Source organism: Ictalurus punctatus, chromosome 23 (assembly GCF_001660625.3).
Source record: "Ictalurus punctatus breed USDA103 chromosome 23, Coco_2.0, whole genome shotgun sequence".
Taxonomy (NCBI): Eukaryota; Metazoa; Chordata; class Actinopteri; order Siluriformes; family Ictaluridae; genus Ictalurus; species Ictalurus punctatus.
The window spans coordinates 12,417,656-12,438,188 of NC_030438.2; the positions used below are offsets into that span (position 1 = coordinate 12,417,656).

General features: G+C 41.0%; 1 protein-coding gene across 2 annotated transcripts in view; it reads right to left on the reverse strand.

Annotated features, from left to right (window-relative positions):
- Window positions 1-12,634, reverse strand: part of pop1 (POP1 homolog, ribonuclease P/MRP subunit) — a 29,315-nt gene extending 16,681 nt beyond the window's left edge. For both annotated transcript variants that reach the window (XM_017453736.3, XM_017453735.3), the window contains exons 1-7: window positions 12,507-12,634; window positions 12,212-12,299; window positions 11,948-12,070; window positions 11,446-11,621; window positions 10,863-11,123; window positions 10,554-10,641; window positions 9,131-9,309 (exon numbers count right to left, since the gene is read on the reverse strand). In XM_017453736.3, coding sequence (XP_017309225.1) covers window positions 9,131-9,309; window positions 10,554-10,641; window positions 10,863-11,123; window positions 11,446-11,621; window positions 11,948-12,070; window positions 12,212-12,299 — 915 coding nt within the window. In that variant the 5' untranslated portion in view covers window positions 12,507-12,634. The remainder of the gene's footprint in view (window positions 1-9,130; window positions 9,310-10,553; window positions 10,642-10,862; window positions 11,124-11,445; window positions 11,622-11,947; window positions 12,071-12,211; window positions 12,300-12,506) is intronic.
- Window positions 12,635-20,533: the final 7,899 nt, after the last annotated feature.

Here is a 20,533-nt window from a genome sequence, read left to right on the forward strand (position 1 = left end):
TAATTAAATATAAAACAGGTAAAATATCTGGTACAGAAAATTATAGGCCAATTGCTTTGGCAAGTATAATTTCTAAAGTATTTAAGCGAATCCTTATGGATAGGCTCAAAGAATATTTAGTAATTACAGATAATCAATTTGATTTTAAAAGTAAGCATGGCACTGATTTATGCATATATTCATTAACCCTTTTACCCCGTATGGCCGAAAAACCGGCTTGCCCGTCTTTGATCTATTCCCGTAATAATAATAATAATAATAATAATAATAATAATAATAATAATGATCATCTTTATCTTAAGGACGATATACCGGCTTGGTCGTCTATGCCAAATCCCCGTAAGGCCGATATAGAGGATTTACAGTGTAAACGTTATCTCCGTAAGGCCGGTGTACCGGCATTACTCCGCTATGATTCCTTACTTATTTAATTATTATTTTTTAACCCGGAAGGTTGATGACGTCATGACATCGGGACGTGATTATGACATTACGCCGGCATTAAGATGAAGATCCAAGCGTGAATATTGGTGTACTAGTAGAAGTGAACTAAAAATGCCAAAGTGAAAAGCTAATCGTGTTCCAGCTAAAGTTAAACGTACAGTGAACACAGGTACATCTAAAACAGTGGGGAAAGAAAAAAAAAGGAAAAAAAAAAAATCATACACAGTTACACAGGCGAGAGCAAGGATTCTAGATAGTGACAGCAGTGAAAGTTCAGGCGATGTTGAAACCGAAAGAGACGCAAACTCTCCTGATTCAGACCCTGATCAGTCTTCATCTTCAGCATCAACCAGTGCGACTGACACTGCAGGGGTCTGGAGTCATAACCCGACCATCTCTGTGCATTCGTGAAAACACTACCTGCTGGTCTGATTAGTACCAGAAACTTGACTTTTGGCGCTAAAAGGCATTTATTTATTTATTATTTACTTGAATTTATTCAAAGGCATTGACTACACTGATGCTCGTATGGTACTTCTGAGTATAAGGATTTTAGCGAGCATTTTTTCGTAATTTCTCTGGTTAAGAATTGTGCTCTAAGTTTAGTAAAAACACTGAACTGCTTCATTTTCAAAGTAATATTACAAAAATACATTATAAGTTGTTTCAAGGCCTAAAAATGTTCAAATTAAAATGTTGATTTTGGCCCAGGAACTCAGGGTTGGCGTGCTGTTTCTCTGGGGAATATAGGGTTATGGGACATAATACTGTGGGAACTTGGGGTAAGAGGGTTAAAGGAAGTGTTTAGTAAATATAATAGACATAACTACAGTATTTGTGTGTTTTTAGATGCACCTAAGGCAGATTGTTATTAAATTTAATACTTTAAAAAAAAAAAAAAAGTGTGATTATGATTGTTAAAACAAAAGATGACCTTAAGCTAAATTTTCCTTCTTTCTATATAGGTGACCAAGTTTTAAACGTGGTAAATAAAGTACTTGGGTCACATCATTAGAAATTATTTAAATGAAATTTAAATTTCACGTGTCAATTAAGTGGGTTAAAAAAAATAGTATCATAATAGTCTTAAATAGTATTACATTAAGTGATTTTTCCTGCTTTTGGAAGCATTGGAATCAAAGTTTGTGTTTAAATAATGTCTGTTGTTCATAAATATATGTTTGCATGTGTTCTTTTTACTTTTTGATATGGACCTATGGGTCTGTAATAAAGAATTAATTGAATAATATATAATAAGAGGTATAGTATTTTTTTAAATAGATGCTGTCATTTTATTCATCAATTTCACTCATTAATTTCGGCAGAATCACTTTCCAGGAATTGCATAAAAGTGGCCTGTTTTCTGTCATCTTTATCTCCCTGTAGGAGGTCGAATGAGTTTCTATGAAGACTGCCCACTCAAGGGGAAAAAAAAAAAAAAAAAAAAAAAGTTATCTACCCTCTTCCTGGATAGATCATAAAATGTTTTTCTGAATGCCATTTTTTGTCTTGTTTATTTTTCACTATTCTATTGTAGGTTAAATTGAGCAGTTGGTCGCATTCATTGATATTCACTTGTTGTGCATGCTTTTGTGGAGGTCTTAACATAAGATAAGATTATGACCATAGAAGCATGAAAAAAAATATGAATACATACATACTGTAAATGTATTCTACATTATGGGAGCAACCCCCTCTTCCTCCAAAAGAGAGAACACAAAAATTGATTAATGCTGTCTCTCAATCACTTCCCAGAAAAAAAAATGCTATTATAAATGTAGTAATAAAAGCACATTATGTAAATATTCACAGAAAATTGATGCAAATATAGTCGTTACTGCTGCCTATCCTGCTTAAACCCATTCCAACAGGTTAGGCGCAGACTTACTCGGAACTATTGAGAGCTACATGGACCACGTGACTGCGTTGCGACAAATTTTGATCTCGCCGCAACTCTCTTTTAATGGCACTGCACTTATCTCTTGCATAGAGACAAGCCCCACCTCCACCTTCTTACTATATTTTTTTCCTTTATATTGTATTTATGGTTGTTTGTGAATGTTTGTCATTTTAGCACTGCTGTAATTTCCCTTGGGATCCATAAAGTTTCTTTATAGCTATCTAAATACAAAATTTCGAGATTATACATCGTCTTTTTCCCCATGCCCAATTTGCCATGGTGTCAAATAGAAGTCCCAGTTACACTACTGCACTTCGAACATTTGTATCAGGTAGTCTTATTGCTCTGCTGAATTTCTACCACCGAAATATCACCCTAGGTGTATCCTAGGCTTGTGACATTAAGAAAAATTATGTTACCAGTTTTCCCCACTAGCAATAGCCGAATGACAGACAGTTTTCTTGATCATCATGGCAGTTTTATTATTAATAATAAATTAAAGAGTTAAGTAGTTAGATATGAGCTAGATTTTTTTCACCTGCTGAACCAAAAGCAGTGGCGAGAGATTTTTGCCCTTTGTGTATTTTTTTAAAACATACAGTATTTGTAATAGAACTGTGGTTTGTATACACATTGTACACTGCTAGTTCCCCTCTTCCAGCGAGTCTAAACAGGTATACTGATCAGTATGTATGGTATTGCAACTATGCAGGAGCAGTGTGCATATTGCATCTGAAATAAAATGGTTTAAAATGAGCTTTACGGTCCTCACATGTAACTGCCTACTATCACTCTTATTAATGGTTTACTGGTAAAGTATAACAAAATCAGATTACCTTTGTTAACATTTTTCTGTCTATAACATCGTGAGATGCAAACACGAGATATGTATGATATGTACATAATGATATAAACATCTTTAGAAACTGCAGTCACAACTTTTCCATGTGCCCACACTTAAATACTAGCAATGTAACAGAATATGATTACATTAGACTGATTGAACAGATAATAGTTAACTAATATAATTGCAAAATAATACAAATGGAGATAAAAATAATTAGTGCAGTATTTGTTTAATAAAGTTTGCATGGCATCTGCATCATTTACTCTCATCAGGGTTCATAACGTTGCTTCATAACGAATTCTCGACAGCATCTGCCCCCTATCCTCCAGACCTGCTCGCACAACACCGTCTAGCCCTTGGCTCTCAGAAGCTCTGCGTAACAACTGGGCCAAACTAAGAGCATCTGAAAGGAAATGGCGTAAATCTAACAATCCAACTGACCTAACCAATTACCAAACACCTCTCTCCTCTTTTTCCAATAGCATCTCCATTGCTAAAGCCACATACTACCAAGAGAAGATTGGCAGCTCTCCCAACACCTACACTCCCTTCAAAACCATTTCTTCTCTACTCTGTCCCCGCCTCCCCATCTCACTGCAGATGACTTTGCAACTTTCTTTTCCAACAAGGTTACATCCATCAGAAACCATTTCTCAACCACAGACATGCATAGACCGACTCTCTAAACTCCTCCTCTCTTGCCATCCCACAACCTGTCCTCTTGACCCTATCCCTTCTCACCTTCGTCAGTCCATCTGTTCCACACGATTACCTGTACTCACACACATCTTTAACACATCCCTCTCTACTGGCACATACCCAACCTCATTTAAGCAGGCCCGGGTTACCCCACTGCTTAAAAAACTGTCACTTAACCCTGCTGTGGTTGACAAGTACAGACCTGTTTCCCCCCTCCCTTTCCTTTCCAAAACTCTTGACAGCGCCGTTTTTAATCAACTCTCCAATTTTCTCACACAGAACAACCTCCTGGACACCAAGTAGTCAGGCTTCAAGAGCAATCACTCCACGGAGACTGCTCTGCTTTCCGTCACTGAAGCCTTACGACTAGCAAGAGCAACCTCTAGATCATCTGCCCTCATCCTACTTGACCTCTCTGCTGCTTTTGACACTGTGAACCATCAGACCCTCCTGTCAACTCTCTCCAGCCTGGGCATCACCGGAACGGCTCTGCACTGGGTGGAATCCTATCTCTCAGACAGATCCTTCAAGGTATCATTTAGGGTAGGTATTTCTGAAACTCAGCAACTCACAACTGGGGTTCCACAGGGGTCAGTTCTGGGTCCACTGCTCTTTTCTATCTACACTACATCTCTAGGGCAGGTGATTGAGTCTCATGGCTTCTCACATCATTGCTATGCTGATGACACCCAGCTCTATTTGTCCTTCCAGCCTGATAATCCACCTGTCTCTGCACGGATCTCTGCTTGCCTGTTGGACATCTCGATCTGGATGAGGGAACACCACCTTAAGCTCAACCTGGCAAAATCTGAGCTTCTCGTCATCCCAGTCTGTCCTTCAAATCAACCACAACCTCACTGTACAGCTTGGCTCGACCACACTCAAGCCAACCAGGACAGCCAGGAACCTTGGGGTGATTCTTGATGACAGCTTGACCTTTACAGACCATATCTCAACAACTGCACGGTCCTGTAGGTTCAACCTGTACAACATCAAGAAAATCAGACCCTACCTCACCGAACAGGCTACACAGATATTAACCCAGGCTCTTGTTCTCAAAACTGGACTACTGCAACTCACTACTCTTGGGCCTCCCGGCCAGCTCCATCAAACCCCTTCAAATGATTCAGAATGCTTGCAGCACACCTCATCTTCAACCAGCCCAAGAGAACCCATGTCACACCCCTCTTCATCTCCCTCCACTGACTTCCTGTAGCCGCCGGCATCAAATTCAAGGCCTTGATGCTCACCTACAAGACCTTGTCTGGAACAGCACCCTCCTACCTCAACTCTCTCCTGAAGGATTACGTTCCCTCATGCAATCTGCGATCAATCAACGACCGATGCTTAGTAGTACTTATTCAGCATGGCTCAAGGTCCATTTCAAGAACAAACAAACTGTTTCTCAGTGGAGGAATGAACTTCCAACCTCAATCCGGACCACAGAATCTCTCACCATCTTCAAAAAACAGCTAAAGACCCACCTCTTCGGTGAACAACTAACCAACCCATAAAAACATAAATAAATAAATAAATTTTTACTCTGGCACTTACACCTCTACTCTGCGCACTTTGCTTCTTCTAGAACTCAATTAACAGATCTTGTATGATAGCACTACTTGTATTGTTCTCTGCTTGATATATTGCTTTGATTGCATTTTCTCATTTGTAAGTTTCTTTGGATAAAAGTGTCTGCTAAATGAATAAATGTAAATTCCAGAACTTTCAAGCACAATTTTTTTTGTTTTAGGATTATACAAGAGAGGTTATTCAAACATATTCTTTATTTCTTTCTTTTTTTAAAAAAAAAAAAAAATATATATATATATATATATATATATATATATATATATATATATATATATATATATATATATATATATATATATATATATATATATATATATATATATATATATATATATATATATATACACACACACACACACACACACACACACAAGGCAGTCAGGTTTTCGTTTAATATCTGTTGATATTTGATAGAGTCCATGATACCATGTATCCTAACAAAATGTCCAGGTCCTCTGGCAGAAAAACAGACCCAAAACATTATTGAGCCACCACCATATTTAACCATGGGCATGAGGTACTTTTCCATATGGCTACCTCTCTGTGTGCACCAAAACCACCTCTGGTGTTTACTGCCAAAAAGCTCCATTTTGGTTTCATCTGACCATAGAACCCGATCCTATTTGAAGTTCCAGTAGTGTCTCACAAACTGAAGACGCTGGAGTTTGTTATAGAATGAGAATAGAGGCAATTTTCTTGAAACCCTTCCAAACAACTTGTGGTGATGTAGGTGAGTTCGGATTGTAGTTTTAGAGACTTTCTGACATCTCTTAATTTACAGTAAATTTTAATAATTTACAACAATAAAAACAGCCAGTATTCATATGGTGCCTGGACTAAATTTTCATTTCCCAGGCATTGCTTTGTCTTCACCATAATGTCAATATACTCCAGGTGAGTGACAGGAGCACTGTTGCCAAAAGCTTTCAATGGAAAGTCGATATATTTCGCTAGATGAGGTCATGCGCTAATAAGCATATTCATTACATCACGTATTTGCATTCTGCCCAGTGTCAGCCCTTTACATTTGTTTGCTTCTTTCCTACTCTGTGCTCACATACTGTATTTTAACACAGCCCAATTCCCAATAAAGCTCATTTACATATTTTTCTGTTTCTGTTGTCAGACAACAGAACAAATATGAAATCCGCTTATGATGTTTGACGTCACGCGTAACTTAAAGCCATTTCCAGGTCCAAATGCTCCTTTAGATCCCAAAAGCAAATAGCAAAAGTTTACAGTTAAAGATGATATGCCATATTCTGGCTGAAGTATTTCTAAAAAACAAAACAAAAATTTATTATATATATATATATATATATATATATATATATATATATATATATATATATATATATATATATATATATATATATATATATATATATATATATATATCACACACACACACACACAGTGAGGGAAAAAAGTATTTCATCCCCTGCTCATTTTGTACGTTTGCCCACTGACAAAGAAATGATCAGTCTATAATTTTAAATGGTAGATTTATTTGAACAGTGAGAGACAGAATGACAACAAAAAATCCAGAAAAACGCATGTCAAAAATGTTATAAATTGATTTGCATTTTAATGAGGGAAATAAGTATTTGACCCCTCTGCAAAACATGACTTAGTACGTGGTAGCAAAACCCTTGTTGGCAATCACAGAGATCAGACATTTCTTGTAGTTGGCCACCAGGTTTGCACACATCTCAGGAGGGATTTTGTCCCACTCCTCTTTGCAGATTTTCTCCAAGTCATTAAGGTTTTGAGGCTGACATTTGGCAACTCGAACCTTCAGCTCCCTCCACAGATTTTCTATGGGATTAAGGTCTGGAGACTGGCTAGGCCACTCCAGGACCTTAACGTGCTTCTTCTTGAGCCACTCCTTTGTTGCCTTGGCCGTGTGTTTTGGGTCACTGTCATGCTGGAATACCCATCCACGACCCATTTTCAATGCCCTGGCTGAGGGAAGGAGGTTCTCACCCAAGATTTGACGGTACATGGCCCCGTCCATCGTGCCTTTGATGCGGTAAAGTTGTCCTGTCCCCTTAGCAGAAAAAGACCTCCAAAGCATAATGTTTCCACCTCCATGTTTGATGGTGGGGATGGTGTTCTTGGGGTCATAGGCAGCATTCCACCTCCTCCAAACACGGCGAGTTGAGTTGATGCCAAAGAGCTCCATTTTGGTCTCATCTGACCACAACACTTTCACCCAGTTGTCCTCTGAATCATTCAGATGTTCATTGGCAAACTTCAGACGGGCATGTATATGTGCTTTCTTGAGTAGGGGGACCTTTCGGGCGCTGCAGGATTTCAGTCCTTCACGGCGTAGTGTGTTACCAATTGTTTTCTTGGTGACTATGGTCCCAGCTGCCTTGAGATCATTGACAATATCCTTCCGTGTAGTTCTGGGCTGATTCCTCACTGTTCTCATAATCATTGCAACTCCACGAGGTGAGATCTTGCATGGAGCCCCAGGCCGAGGGAGATTGACAGTTCTTTTGTGTTTCTTCCATTTGCGAATAATAGCACCAACTGTTGTCACCTTCTCACCAAGCTGCTTGGCAATGGTCTTGTAGCCCATTGCAGACTTGTGTAGGTCTACGCTCTTGTGCCTGACATCCTTGGAGAGCTCTTTGGTCTTGGCCATGGTGGAGAGTTTGGAAGCTGATTGATTGCTTCTGTGGACAGGTGTCTTTTATACAGGTAACAAGCTGAGATTAGGAGCACTCCCTTTAAGAGTGTGCTCCTAATCTCAGCTCGTTACCTGTATAAAAGACACCTGGGAGCCAGAAATCTTTCTGATTGAGAGGGGGTCAAATACTTATTTCCCTCATTAAAATGCAAATCAATTTATAACATTTCTGACATGTGTTTTTCTGGATTTTCTTGTTGTTATTCTGTCTCTCACTGTTCAAATAAACCTACCATTAAAATTATAGACTGATCATTTCTTTGTCAGTGGGCAAACGTACAAAATCAGCAGGGGATCAAATACTTCTTTCCCTCACTGTGTGTGTATATATGTATATTAATATTTATTTTATATACATATATACACACACATACACACACGTGTGTGTATATATGTATATTTATTTATTTTTGAAAAACTAAATATGTACCAGCTAGGTTTTGGAGGAATAGTAGTTATGCGAGTTGACATAAGATCTACCATAACCTGGCTAGCAACAGAAGTATCGCTGGCACTTCCAAGCTACTGCTCTGCACTGCTAAAATCCTGATTTTATAACCGTGATGTTGTCTGACCAAATTACCACACACATAAGTTAAAGACAACGGCTATGCTGTGGGTTTGGCTATATTTACTGTACATGTAAAATGATCATTCAGAGAGAAGGCAACAGAATGTCTTTATGTTTTCTCACACTGCATGTGCTGCTCCTCTCTGCCACCCACTGAACAGAGCCGCCACACACACACAGAGAGAGAGAGAGAGAGAGAGAGAGAGAGAGAGAGAGAGAGAGAGAGAGAGAGAGAGAGAGATTTCTATTTTTAAATCTCCAATACTTGAAGCACCCAATTTAGTCTTATGCTGGTCTCTCTAAATTGATGGAGGGGAGAAAAAAAAACTGGCTCCTCATTACATACACACATATGCATGCGCACATACCCCTACACACTACCTGTTTTAGGGAGGGATGTACCCAGATCCACAGCTGTCTGTGAGGTGATGTAGTACTGCAAGGCCTCCAGAGGAAGCGCACAGGGCCCAGGGGCTGGTGAGGGTACTGATCAGCCTTGTAAAGCATAACTCTCCCCTCTTTCTGCCCTGACACGCACGATGCTGCTGCAAATGTTGGGCCTGCAGGAACATAGAAATATATGCACAACACTGATTCCAGACTATGTCTGACTATTAAATTACAATATTACACTTGTACTGGCAGTAAGAGTAATATAATGTTGCCACATTTCGCATGATACGTTTGGCAATAAGAGACAGAGCTATTCTCTTGGCATTTGATCGCCTTTAAGTAACTCTTCCATAAGTTTTGCTTATTTTTAGTTTAAAGCTGTTCAACGTACGACTTTGAGATTTGTGGGTTATAAGCCCTAATATTGCAAGCTATTTTCATAAAAAGCAAAATATATGTTATCTTCACTCAACATGTGTTTTGGTGAATGTGCATTGGACTAGCAGTAGAACTATATGACGCTTAGTGCTGCATTTAGCTTATTTGTCCTTTTCCACCTCTGAATGTTTCTGGTTCTGAAAAGACTGCATGTCATCCCTGTATCCTAGTACATCCATCTAGAACAAAGAACAGAACAGATCCTACCAACGACCAGATCATGAAACGTTTGTAGCTCAGCACATGGAATTTGGGAACATGAAATGTTTTAATCACAGCATTGAGGTGCATTGTACCACCACGACATACACTATATGACCAAAAGTCTGGACACCTGATCACCACATCCATATGCACTTTTTTTTTTTTAATAAAACATCCCAATACAGATTTACTCCCCTTTTGCTGTTATAATAATATCCACTGTTCTGGTAAGGCTCTCTACTAGAATTTGGAACATAGCTGTGGGAATTTGCCCATTCAGCCTTAAGAGCATTGGACAGATCAGGCAGTGATGTCAGATGAGAAAGCCTTGTAAAGTGAAGTCAAAGTGTAATGCTACAGCATACGAAGACATTCTATATAGTTGTCTGCTTCCAACTTTGTGGCAACAGTTTGGGGGAGGCCCAAATACGGGTATGATTGTCAGGTGTCCACAAACTTTTGGCCATACAGTGTGTATATGAACTGACCAGAGTTGCATTTAAATATAAATATCAAATGAAATTAGCATTTTTTGAAAGTCAATCGGGAATAAAGTAAATCGTTTTTTTCTTTCAGGTTTTTGGATAGCAGGAAAAAACAGGTATTATTACATTAGCAACCTACTAAACCTTATCTGCTTGCCCCATGCATTCAGACTGATTTGTCCACCTCTGAGTATCTCAGACTAGCATATATGAAACTGTAATATACTGTAAAGTTTTCATTCTTCCGTATAGGATGGAGCTTTGAACAGCTGGTAAATATACACCTGCATCTTTGTTGGTGAGCCTGGAGAGTGCATTCAGTAGTTGCTCCTCTGGACCATGGAGCTCCATGCAACAATAGTATGAGAGGTCCTGAACAAAAGAACAAAGAAACATGTAAAAGAAAAAAATTAATGAACCAAGACAGAGGAAAAACAGAAAACATGGATGAATATAGAATAGCATGAGGTGCATAGAATGCAGCATAATAATTGAGTAATACTGTTTAAGAAATGTAACTGTTTATGAAGCCCAAGATGCTTAATGCTACAGCTGAGAGTGATTGGGAGACAAACAACAAACAGCAAGCTAACCTGCAGCAGGCAGCCAGAATTCATGGCCCTATAGCTGGCTCTGTAGCACTTATATGTGGGTCGCTCTCCAAGGCAGTAGCCCCATTTCTTCAGCATGTGAAAACGCTTGGCATGCCAGATGTGAGTCTCTAACCATTTATTCTTACGCTGCCGTCGATTAAACTCCAACAACAAGCTACCATGGCGGCGGCGGGCACGCCGACTTTTGGTCTTTGATTGCTCTTTTTTCTCTTTCTTCCCTGCTTGCTGACTTTTCTCCAACTAGACAACAAAGATAAGTTCACAGCACTACAAGCACAGTTTCTATTCATGTAAACTAGCTCTTAAAATAAAACAATAAGCCACAATAGGGTGTGCGTTACTGTGATTTATCACAAATAAAGTTGTTCTGAGGCATGACATGAAACAGAGTAAAAAAAAAAACCCTTACCTAGGAATAAATCACTGTAGCACAAACCCTTGAATGGCATAATGCCTTAATAGGCATACTAACTTTAACATTGGTGGGTTGTGATTTCAATCACCACCACAAACTTAGAAAATTACAGGCCCTATGTTGAGAACCTAACAAGAAAATTCGTACCATTCTCTGTGCCATCTCTCTCAGTCGGCAAGGCAATCTCTTGGTGTTGTGGCTCATGGCTCTTCTGCGCATATGCTTTGGCAGAGCTCCAAATACATGGGAGCTACCTGTTGTCTTTGAGACAGCCCTCAACATGGCATTGACTTCTGCAGCTCGTGCTCTGGCAAAAAGTGATGCTGGAGAAAAATTATAAAGAGCAGATTTAGCATTAGCATTCAGCAAAGAAAGAGAAAACGTGACTGGCACAGGTAAAGAAAGATAAAGAAGGAAGAGACAGGTAAAGAAGGAAGAGATGGGTAAAGAAGGGTAAAGGAGGAAGAGACGGGTAAAGAAAGGTAAAGAAGCAAGAGACGGGTAAAGAAAGGTAAAAAAGCAAGAGACGGGTAAAGAAAGGTAAAGAAGCAAGAGACGGGTAAAGAAAGGTAAAGAAGCAAGAGACGGGTAAAGAGAAGTTAGATCAAAGCACTTGGTTTAAATGCTGTTTTACTGTTACCATCCATACCGGTAATGTACTTGGGCAGTGCTTGCTCATGTCGAACTCCTCCATCCTGATGCCCCCTCTTCCAACCGCTGGGGTGCTGTAGCGGCCCCCTCATGTGCTGTTGCGGAGAATCGGAACTGCGACCTAAATATGATTAGATTGGTTTCAGTATAAGCTTAAAAACACAAGCTTGCACAGTTTAAAAACAAAAACAACAGCAGCACACAGCTTAAAAACAGAAAAACAGGGGATGTGGATTATTTTACATTTGTTCTTTTAACCCACCTGTGCTGTCACGCCACTGTGAGTAAGTAACGTTACTAGGCTGATTTCTCATTTTCTTATGTCGCATTCTGTCTTTGGCCCCGGACATCTAAAGCAAAAAGAACGAGCAAATATTAATCTTTGCGGGGAATTTGGGCACACATCACGCCTAGTCTTCTACTTGAGTTATTTGGCTGTCCCTGGCTAGCCACTTAAATCGCAAATACAGGCAGAAGCTACAGAAGTTTCCAACTGTAAAACACATTTACTAAATTATAAACTCCGTTTACATAAGACATGAATGTACAATACTTACTGTGTATGTTGGTTTGATCAAGAAAACCTAATTAACTAAGAGTATAGAATGATCCCGGTCCTGATAAACTAAGCATGAGAGCGGCAATACAGCGCTTAAAAAACACGTGCAGCAGCACTTCCGCAACGAAGTGCTCATGGGTAATGTAGTACTGTGTTTGTGGCTCGTGTAAAATACAGGCTTGGAATCATGTGCATTTCATCACAAAATTGTTTAAATTCTTTTAATGATCTATGTGTCACTTTATAGTGTAGCTTATTCAGCAGTTACGTCTTGTACTGTACACTTTGTGCCCTTTTGTGTTATTAAGGGTTTTTTTATTTTGAGTTAGGGGGTGGGTGAATGGGGAGGCCACCTACTGTCAAGAATCGTTGTGTGGTTGGATATAGCAGATGATGACATAAAAATTACAAGCTCTGTGTTATCCAGTGGAAACAAAGTGGTTTAACAAACATTCTCATAATGAAATATGGGAGACAACCAATTAAGAGGGGAAATGTTTGTGTTTTAGCCCAATTAAAATATCCTACAGTGGTTTGAAAAAGTATTTGCCCCATCCCACTTTCTTCTGTTTTTGTATATATGTCATACTAAATAGTTTCAGAAATTAAAACAAAATGTAAGTTAAAACAAAGGCAACCTGAGTAAACACAAAATACAGTTTTAAATTATAATGTTATTTATTGAAGCAAAAAGTTATCCAATACCAACTGGGCCTGTGTGAAAATATATTTGCTGCTGCTTACTAATTCCCCAAAATCTATGAAATTGCATATATAATGGGGTTCTGCTGGATTAGACATATCCAGGCCTGATTACTGGCAGACCTGTTCAATCAAATCAACACTTAAATAGAACTTTTTCAACAGCATGAAGTTCATTAAAAGGTCTTACTCAGTAACACACTATGCCCAAGTTGAAAGAAATTCCAGAAATGATGAGGAAGAAGGTGACTGAAATACATCAGTCTGGGAAGGGATACAAAGCTATTTCAAGGGCTCTGGGACTCCAGAGCCACAGTGAGAGCCACTATCTCCAAATGGAAAAACTCAGCACAGTAGTGAGCCTTCCCAGAAGTGGCCAACCTTCCAAAATTCCAAGAGCACAGCAACTAATCATCCAGCAAGACAAATGAGCAAAGGACAATATCAAAGGAACTACCAGCCTCATTTGCATAAATAAAGATCACTTTTCATGACTTCCATGGAAGAGTGGAGAGGTGAAAACCACTGCTAACCCAGAAGAACATTAAGGCTCAACTGAATTTTGCAAAAACATACCGTGATGAACCTCAAACCTTTTGGAAGAATGTTCTGTGGATTGATGAGTCGAAAAGTGGATCTGTTTGGAAGACAGTGGTCCTGGTACATCTGGCGTGAACCAAACACAGAATTCTGCAAAAAGAACATCAAACCTATGGTCAAACATGGTGGTGGAAGTGTGATGGTGTGGGGAGGCTTTGGGCTTCTGGGCCTGGGCAACTTGCAATAATTGAGGGAAACATGAATTCTGCTCTCTAAAAGATAATCCTTAATGAGAATGTCCTGTCCTCAGTCTGTAAACTGAAACTCAAGCAACTGGATTAGGCAGCAAGACAATGATGCAAAGCATAGGTGTAAGTCCACTGCTGAATGGCTCAAAAAAAGCATAATTAAAGTTTTGGACTTGAACCAACGGAGTTTCAGGACCTTAAATGTTCTTGTTAGAAAACCCTCCGGTGTGGCTGAACTAAAGCAGTTATGCAAATAAGAGTGGGTCAAAATTCCACCACTGGCATGGTCAAGAGGATCGTCATGTACCGCTTCCTGAGGGCTCTGCCGCCTGAAGAATGCAAGGCGGTGGGGATGAGGTATGCCAGAAACACCCAGGGAGATGGTGGAAGCCCTCGAGTGCACCGTAGCCACCATGAGCATTGGCTGGGGCAAGTGGAGAGACAACTTGCTGGGACTCCACTGGGGCCAAACCCCACGGCTGTTGGAGCCCGAGCTACACTGGGAGAGGACACCTCCGGAAAGCCACCCCACCTATGGGACACCCCAGGACGAGCCCATACCAATCGAGCCGGACGTGGCCCCGGCCCGCCCTACTGGATTCGGGAAGTACGGTCACTCTGGCCTGCACGACCATCCTTGATCAACCACCCGAACCAGCAGGTGTCATCCCAGTCTCCTATGTCCACGCAGATGTCAGGGAGGTCCCCGACGCTGAGGTCCTGGTCTAACTCTGTCTCCTCTATATTCCACAAAGTTGCTTGGGAAGGGAACTTCAGATGCAAGCAAAAGGAGATTGCATGACTGAAGAACTGCTGGTGCTGGGTGTGGCTGATTGATGAGGTTGACCAGAATCCCGAGCAATATCTCCCTGCAGCCTACTTTCAAGTGTCTATTGGCCTTTTGTACTTCAGGAATGAATGCTGAGGCCAACCCTGTGATCTTCTGGTTGTGCCGAACCCCAGAACCTGGGCCCTGATCCACCTGGTCCACAACACCCTGGCCAAAGCTGCGTGACAGGTTCCTCTGGCCCGGATTGGATGCCGAAGTCCTGGCCTTCTGCCAGCAGCGTCTCCAGTGCCAGAGGATGGAGCCCTGAAAGCCGCTGCCCACGCCCCTTATCCCACTTCCTATTTCCTATATTGGTTTACCCTTCGAGAGGATAGGCATGGATTTGGTAGGGCCACTCCCAAAGTCTGCCCGGGGTCATGAGTACATCTTAGTGATCCACCAGGTACCCTGAGGCAGTCCTGCTACAGAAAGAAACTTCCTGGAACACTGCCAGAGAACTGGCACTCCTGTTCAGCCACGTGGGGATCCCCAAGGCCATCTTAACAGACCAAAATATGCCTTTTGTCTTTAAATTTATTGGTGATCTGTGTCGGCCGTTGCAGGTGAAACACCTTTGGACTTCTGTCTACCACCCCAAGACAGATGGCATGGTGGAGCGCTTCAATCAAACCCTCAAACAGATGCTCTGATGAGTGGTGGATGAAGAAGGCCAAAACTGGGAACTCCTCCTTCCCTCTGTCGTCTTTGCTATCTGGGAGATGCCCCAAGCCTCTACAGGGTTCACCCCCTTTGAGCTCTTCTTCAGCCAGCAACCTCGAGGACTGTTAGATGCTGAACCACAAAGCTTGGGAGGAGCAACTCTCTCTCCTTTCAGCTCCTTGGTGGAATACGTAAAGGAGATGCAGGAACAGATCGACCAGGTCATGCCAATCATCCGCGAGCGGTGAGGCGGTGCAGCAAGAACAACAGTGGACCTATAAGCAACCAGCCCAGCCCTGGGAATTCCAGCCAGGCGATCAGGTGCTCCTGTTACTCCCGAATGTCTCCTGCAAGTTCCTGGCCCACTGGCCGGGCCCTTATATGGTCCCCGAGATGGTTGGCCCAGTGAACTATTGCCTACAGCAGCCAGGTAAGCAAAAAACACCCAATTGTATCACATAAACCTAGTAAAAAGATGGGTCCAGCCTGCCCCAGCACGGTCCACCTTCTCTACTGTTCCTACATGGTCTGACGAGCATACATTGGTCCAGTGGGGAGAGGACCTCACCCCCACGCAGCACCAAGAGATAACAGAGCTGGTAGACCAGTTCACGGATGTTTTCTCATCCACCCCAGGCCTGACCCACCTGGTCCAACATGAGATTAAAACCCCACCAGGAGTGGTGATCAGACAGGGGCCATACCGTGTCCCAGAGTCTCACCCTCAGGCTATTGAGGAGGAAGTTAGCCAGATGCCACAGGACAGGGTCATCGAGGAGTCTGCCAGCCCCTGGTCTAGCCCCATAGTGCTGGTCCTGAAGCCCAACAGTAGCATCTGCCTTTGTAATGATTTCCAGAGGCTGAATCAAGTGTCGGAGTTTAACAGATACCCCCTTCCCTGAGTCGATGACCTGGTAGAGCATCTTTAACTTGGATCTGACAAAGGGCTACTGGCAGGTCACCCTGGCCACAGAAGCAAGACCCAACAGTTCAGTACCGCCAGCGGCCACTGGCGGTACTGAGTTCTCCCCTTCAGCCTACACGGGGCACCAACAACCTTCCAGTGCCTGATGGACATCGTCTTAAGGCTCCACCACCGGTTTGCACGATGTCATAATCCACCCTCCACTCCTCCACCTTGGCTGACCAATTCTACCAACTCAGGGAGGTACTCAGAAGCCTCTGGAAATCCAGGCTGATGGCCAACTCAAAGCAATGCCATCTGGGGCTGAGAGAGGCTCAGTACCTGGGGTACGGCGTCAGCCGGGGCCTGTTAAAACCACCAGAGAAGAAGTTAGAGGCGGTGAAAGGGTATCCCTGATCCACGTCAAAAAAACAGGTACATGCCTCTTGGGGCTGGTGGGATACTACAGGAGATTTATCCCTAACATCTCCTCTCTAGCTTCCCCCCTCTCAGAGCTCACCAAGAAGTGCCAACTGAACCGGGTGCGATGGACTGAGGATGCAGAGTAGGCGTTTCAGGCTTCTAAGCAGGCTCTCACCAGCTTGCCCATTCTCAGGAATCCCAACTTCTCCCTTCCCTTTGTTGTGCATACAGATACGTCTGAGACAGGGCTGGGAGCCATCCTGTCCAAGACCTACAATGGGGAAGAGCACCTGGTCCACCTGGAGCAGATGTACACTGCCGTGGCACGAGAAGCCCTCGCCATCAAGTGGGTCGTTGAGGAGCTCTGGTATTACCTGGCCGGATGCCACTTCACCCTGGTCACCAACCACGCACCTCAACAATGGATGACCTGGGTGAAAGACACGAATGCCAAGGTAACTCAGTGGTTTCTCTCTCTGCAGGACTTCTCGTTCCAGGTCCAGCACCGAGCAGAAGCCCAACATGGAAATGCTGACAGCCTCTACAGGAGACATGCTCTTTGGGCCCAACTCTCACCAGCAGTGGGCTTGGAGCTGAGGGGGGTACTGTGACAAACATAAACACCGTGCTCCAAAGCAACTGCCGGCCGGGTGCTGAATGGATAGTGCCATTTCATGTTTTGGACAGCAAGCAAGCATGTGGCTGTGAGGTGGGGCAGCAGGAACACACACTGCTGGCGGCCAATGAGTGTAGCAGCTTCTCCTCACCATCTGGCAGAAGACAGCTGGCTATAAAAGGGAGCAGCAGGGACAGTGAGGTGAGTTCGTTCTCTGAATGCATGATTATGGACACATGTCTCTCTCTGCCCTCCAGACGCCGCAGATGATGACGACAGTGGAGAAGAAGCTCCACGGCTATGCTGCACTTCTCACTGGCACCCTCGGCCTGAGATTAGAGATGCACCGATACTAAATTTCTCAGCCGATACTGATAACTGATTATTCAGAGTGATATCCACCGATACCAATACCAATAGTTCTACCTTTTATGCCTTCTTTTAAATTAATAATAATTAATTCCACAATTATGAAAAAAAACGCTAATAAAAACTTTATTCTCTCCATTTCAACAAGTTGCTTCACAGTAACTGGTCTCATAAACACACATTACTCAAATTAACATTAACACTAATTAAATTCTGAAGCTTAAACAAAAATTTCTTAACTTATTGAATGTTACTGATTCATATTAACAGTGACTGAATTCTAAAAAAAACTTCCTATTAGACTTCACATTTACTCACCACAAACAAAAGCATTTCTGCTTCATCACTGACATCAAACTGGTAGTATATAATATAAACTTTTTTTATATATTAACATTAACTGGTTATGAAATATACTACTCTACATATATATTTTTCTGTGCAATCTAATTTTTTTTGTCAACTCATCTTCATTAAAATCTTTCAACGGTGTACTGGCACTTTAATTAAGCGTGAGCAGCGCAGCAAAAAAATTAGACTCGACGCCGAAACTCCCGTTTCGCTGCTGCAGCGTCCGGTGTAAAATTTGAGCAGTGCTCAGCTTACAGACTGCAGTTTTGTCATCATTCCACACAAGAGACATCATCTTTACACACAGCATGAAATTGGTCTTCCTGTCCTCTTTTGATTGACAGGATATAATTGGCCCTAATCGTCGGATGTTTTTAATCTATCGGCCGATGGCCAATACAGGGAAAAATAGCCCGATAAAGGCTATTTTCCTGCTATCAGGAAATTCAACTTCATACAGCGGTGCATCTCTAATATATATACATATATATATATACATATTATATATAAGGGATGCATCGAAATGAAAATTCTTGGCCGAAGCCGAAACAGAATATAATGAAAAACTTGGCCCAAAGCCGAAGGCCGAATACGGGACACGTTTTTCTGAATTTTTTTCCATTTATTTTACCATTTTTTTCACCATTGCATAAATTAAATAGTCAAAATGCACGTTTTACTAATTTGTCTTGCTTTTCAAAGAAAAAAATCAATTACAAAAACTCCAATTTCAAAATATTTATTTAACACTGAACATTTTTTTATATTCCAGCAGGCATAGGCTACCAACAAAGCACAATATAACTTTAAATAAATAAATGAGTAAAATAAAAATATTGTTATGTGGTCATCTTTTAGCCCCCCTTGAATAGCCTACGTTAGGCCTATAACTGACTGCTGAAACAATGTAACACTCTGTAGCCTACAATAAAAAAGCTTTTTTTTGCGATCTTCGGCTGAATAATTTCGGTTGCCGAACATTCGTTGCATCCCTTATATATATATATATATATATATATATATATATATATATATATATATATATATATATATATATATGTGTGTGTGTGTGTGTGTGTGTGTGTGTGTGTGTGTGTGTATACACAGTACTGTGCAAAAGTCTTGCAAAAAAGTCTTGATGCAAAATAATAAATGTAAAATATCTAAAGCAAAGATGCCTTCAAAAATAATTTAATTAAATGTTTCTACATTTTAAAAATACTATAAATAGTTGTAAACAGTACTAAATGAAACAAATATATATTTTTTTAAAATTGTAGTCTCAGGAACAACTTCTGCAGTTTTAAAAATAAATTAGGACATTTTATTGAGCATCTTGCAGAACTAGCCACAGTTCTTCTGGAGACTTTGACTGTTTCACTTGCTTCTTATTTTTGCAGCAAAACCCAGCAGCCACCATTGTGTTTTTTGTCTGAAAACTGGTATCTTACATAATATGTTGCTTTCTTTACTAAAATACATTTTCGGTAACATTGAATTTTGTGCTGGAAAACTAATGTTTGGAAATCTAAAATGATTTTTTTTACTGACACAATAATGTAGAAGTCATAAAATAAAAAAATCTATAACAAAGTTTGTACTTAAAAATAGGGTGCCTAAAACTTTTGCACAGTATTGTGTGTGTGTCTGTGTGTGTGTGTGTGTGTGTGTATACAGTTGTGCCCAAAAGTTTCCATACCAATTGCATAATCTGCTAAATCTTAATACTGTTAACAAAATAAGAGTGATCATAAAAATCCCATGTTGTTTTTTTATTTATTACTGTGCTGAATATGCTATTTCACATAACAGATGTTTACATATATTCCACAAGACAAGATTTATAAAAATTTACCCTGTTCAGAAGTTTACATGCCCTTGAATCTTAACACTGTGTGTTGTTACTTGGATGATCCACAACTGTTTTTATGTTTTGTGATAGTTGTTCATGAGTCCCTTGTTTGTCCTGAACAGTTAAACTGCCCACTGCCCATCCTCCAGGTCCTGCACATTCGTTTCTGCATATTTGACCCCTATCCAACAGTGGCTATATGATGTTGAGATCCATCTTTTCACACTGAGGAGAACTGAGGATACTCATACACAACTATTACATAAGGTACAAACATTCACTGATGCTCAAGAAGGTAACATGATACATTAAGAGCCAAGTACATCTACATCCTTTATAGTCAACACCTTGAGATTTTCATCTATCATGTGTTGGGGGATTTTGTTTTATTAATGGCAAGAAAGCTTAGATGAGGGTGGAAATACAATGTATCTGAATTCACCTTATACACTGTGTCACTGTATGCGCCATAAAATAACAGGCCTTTGGGTGGGGTTAAAAAGAATGCAGCCACTGGAGGGCGTCTGAGGT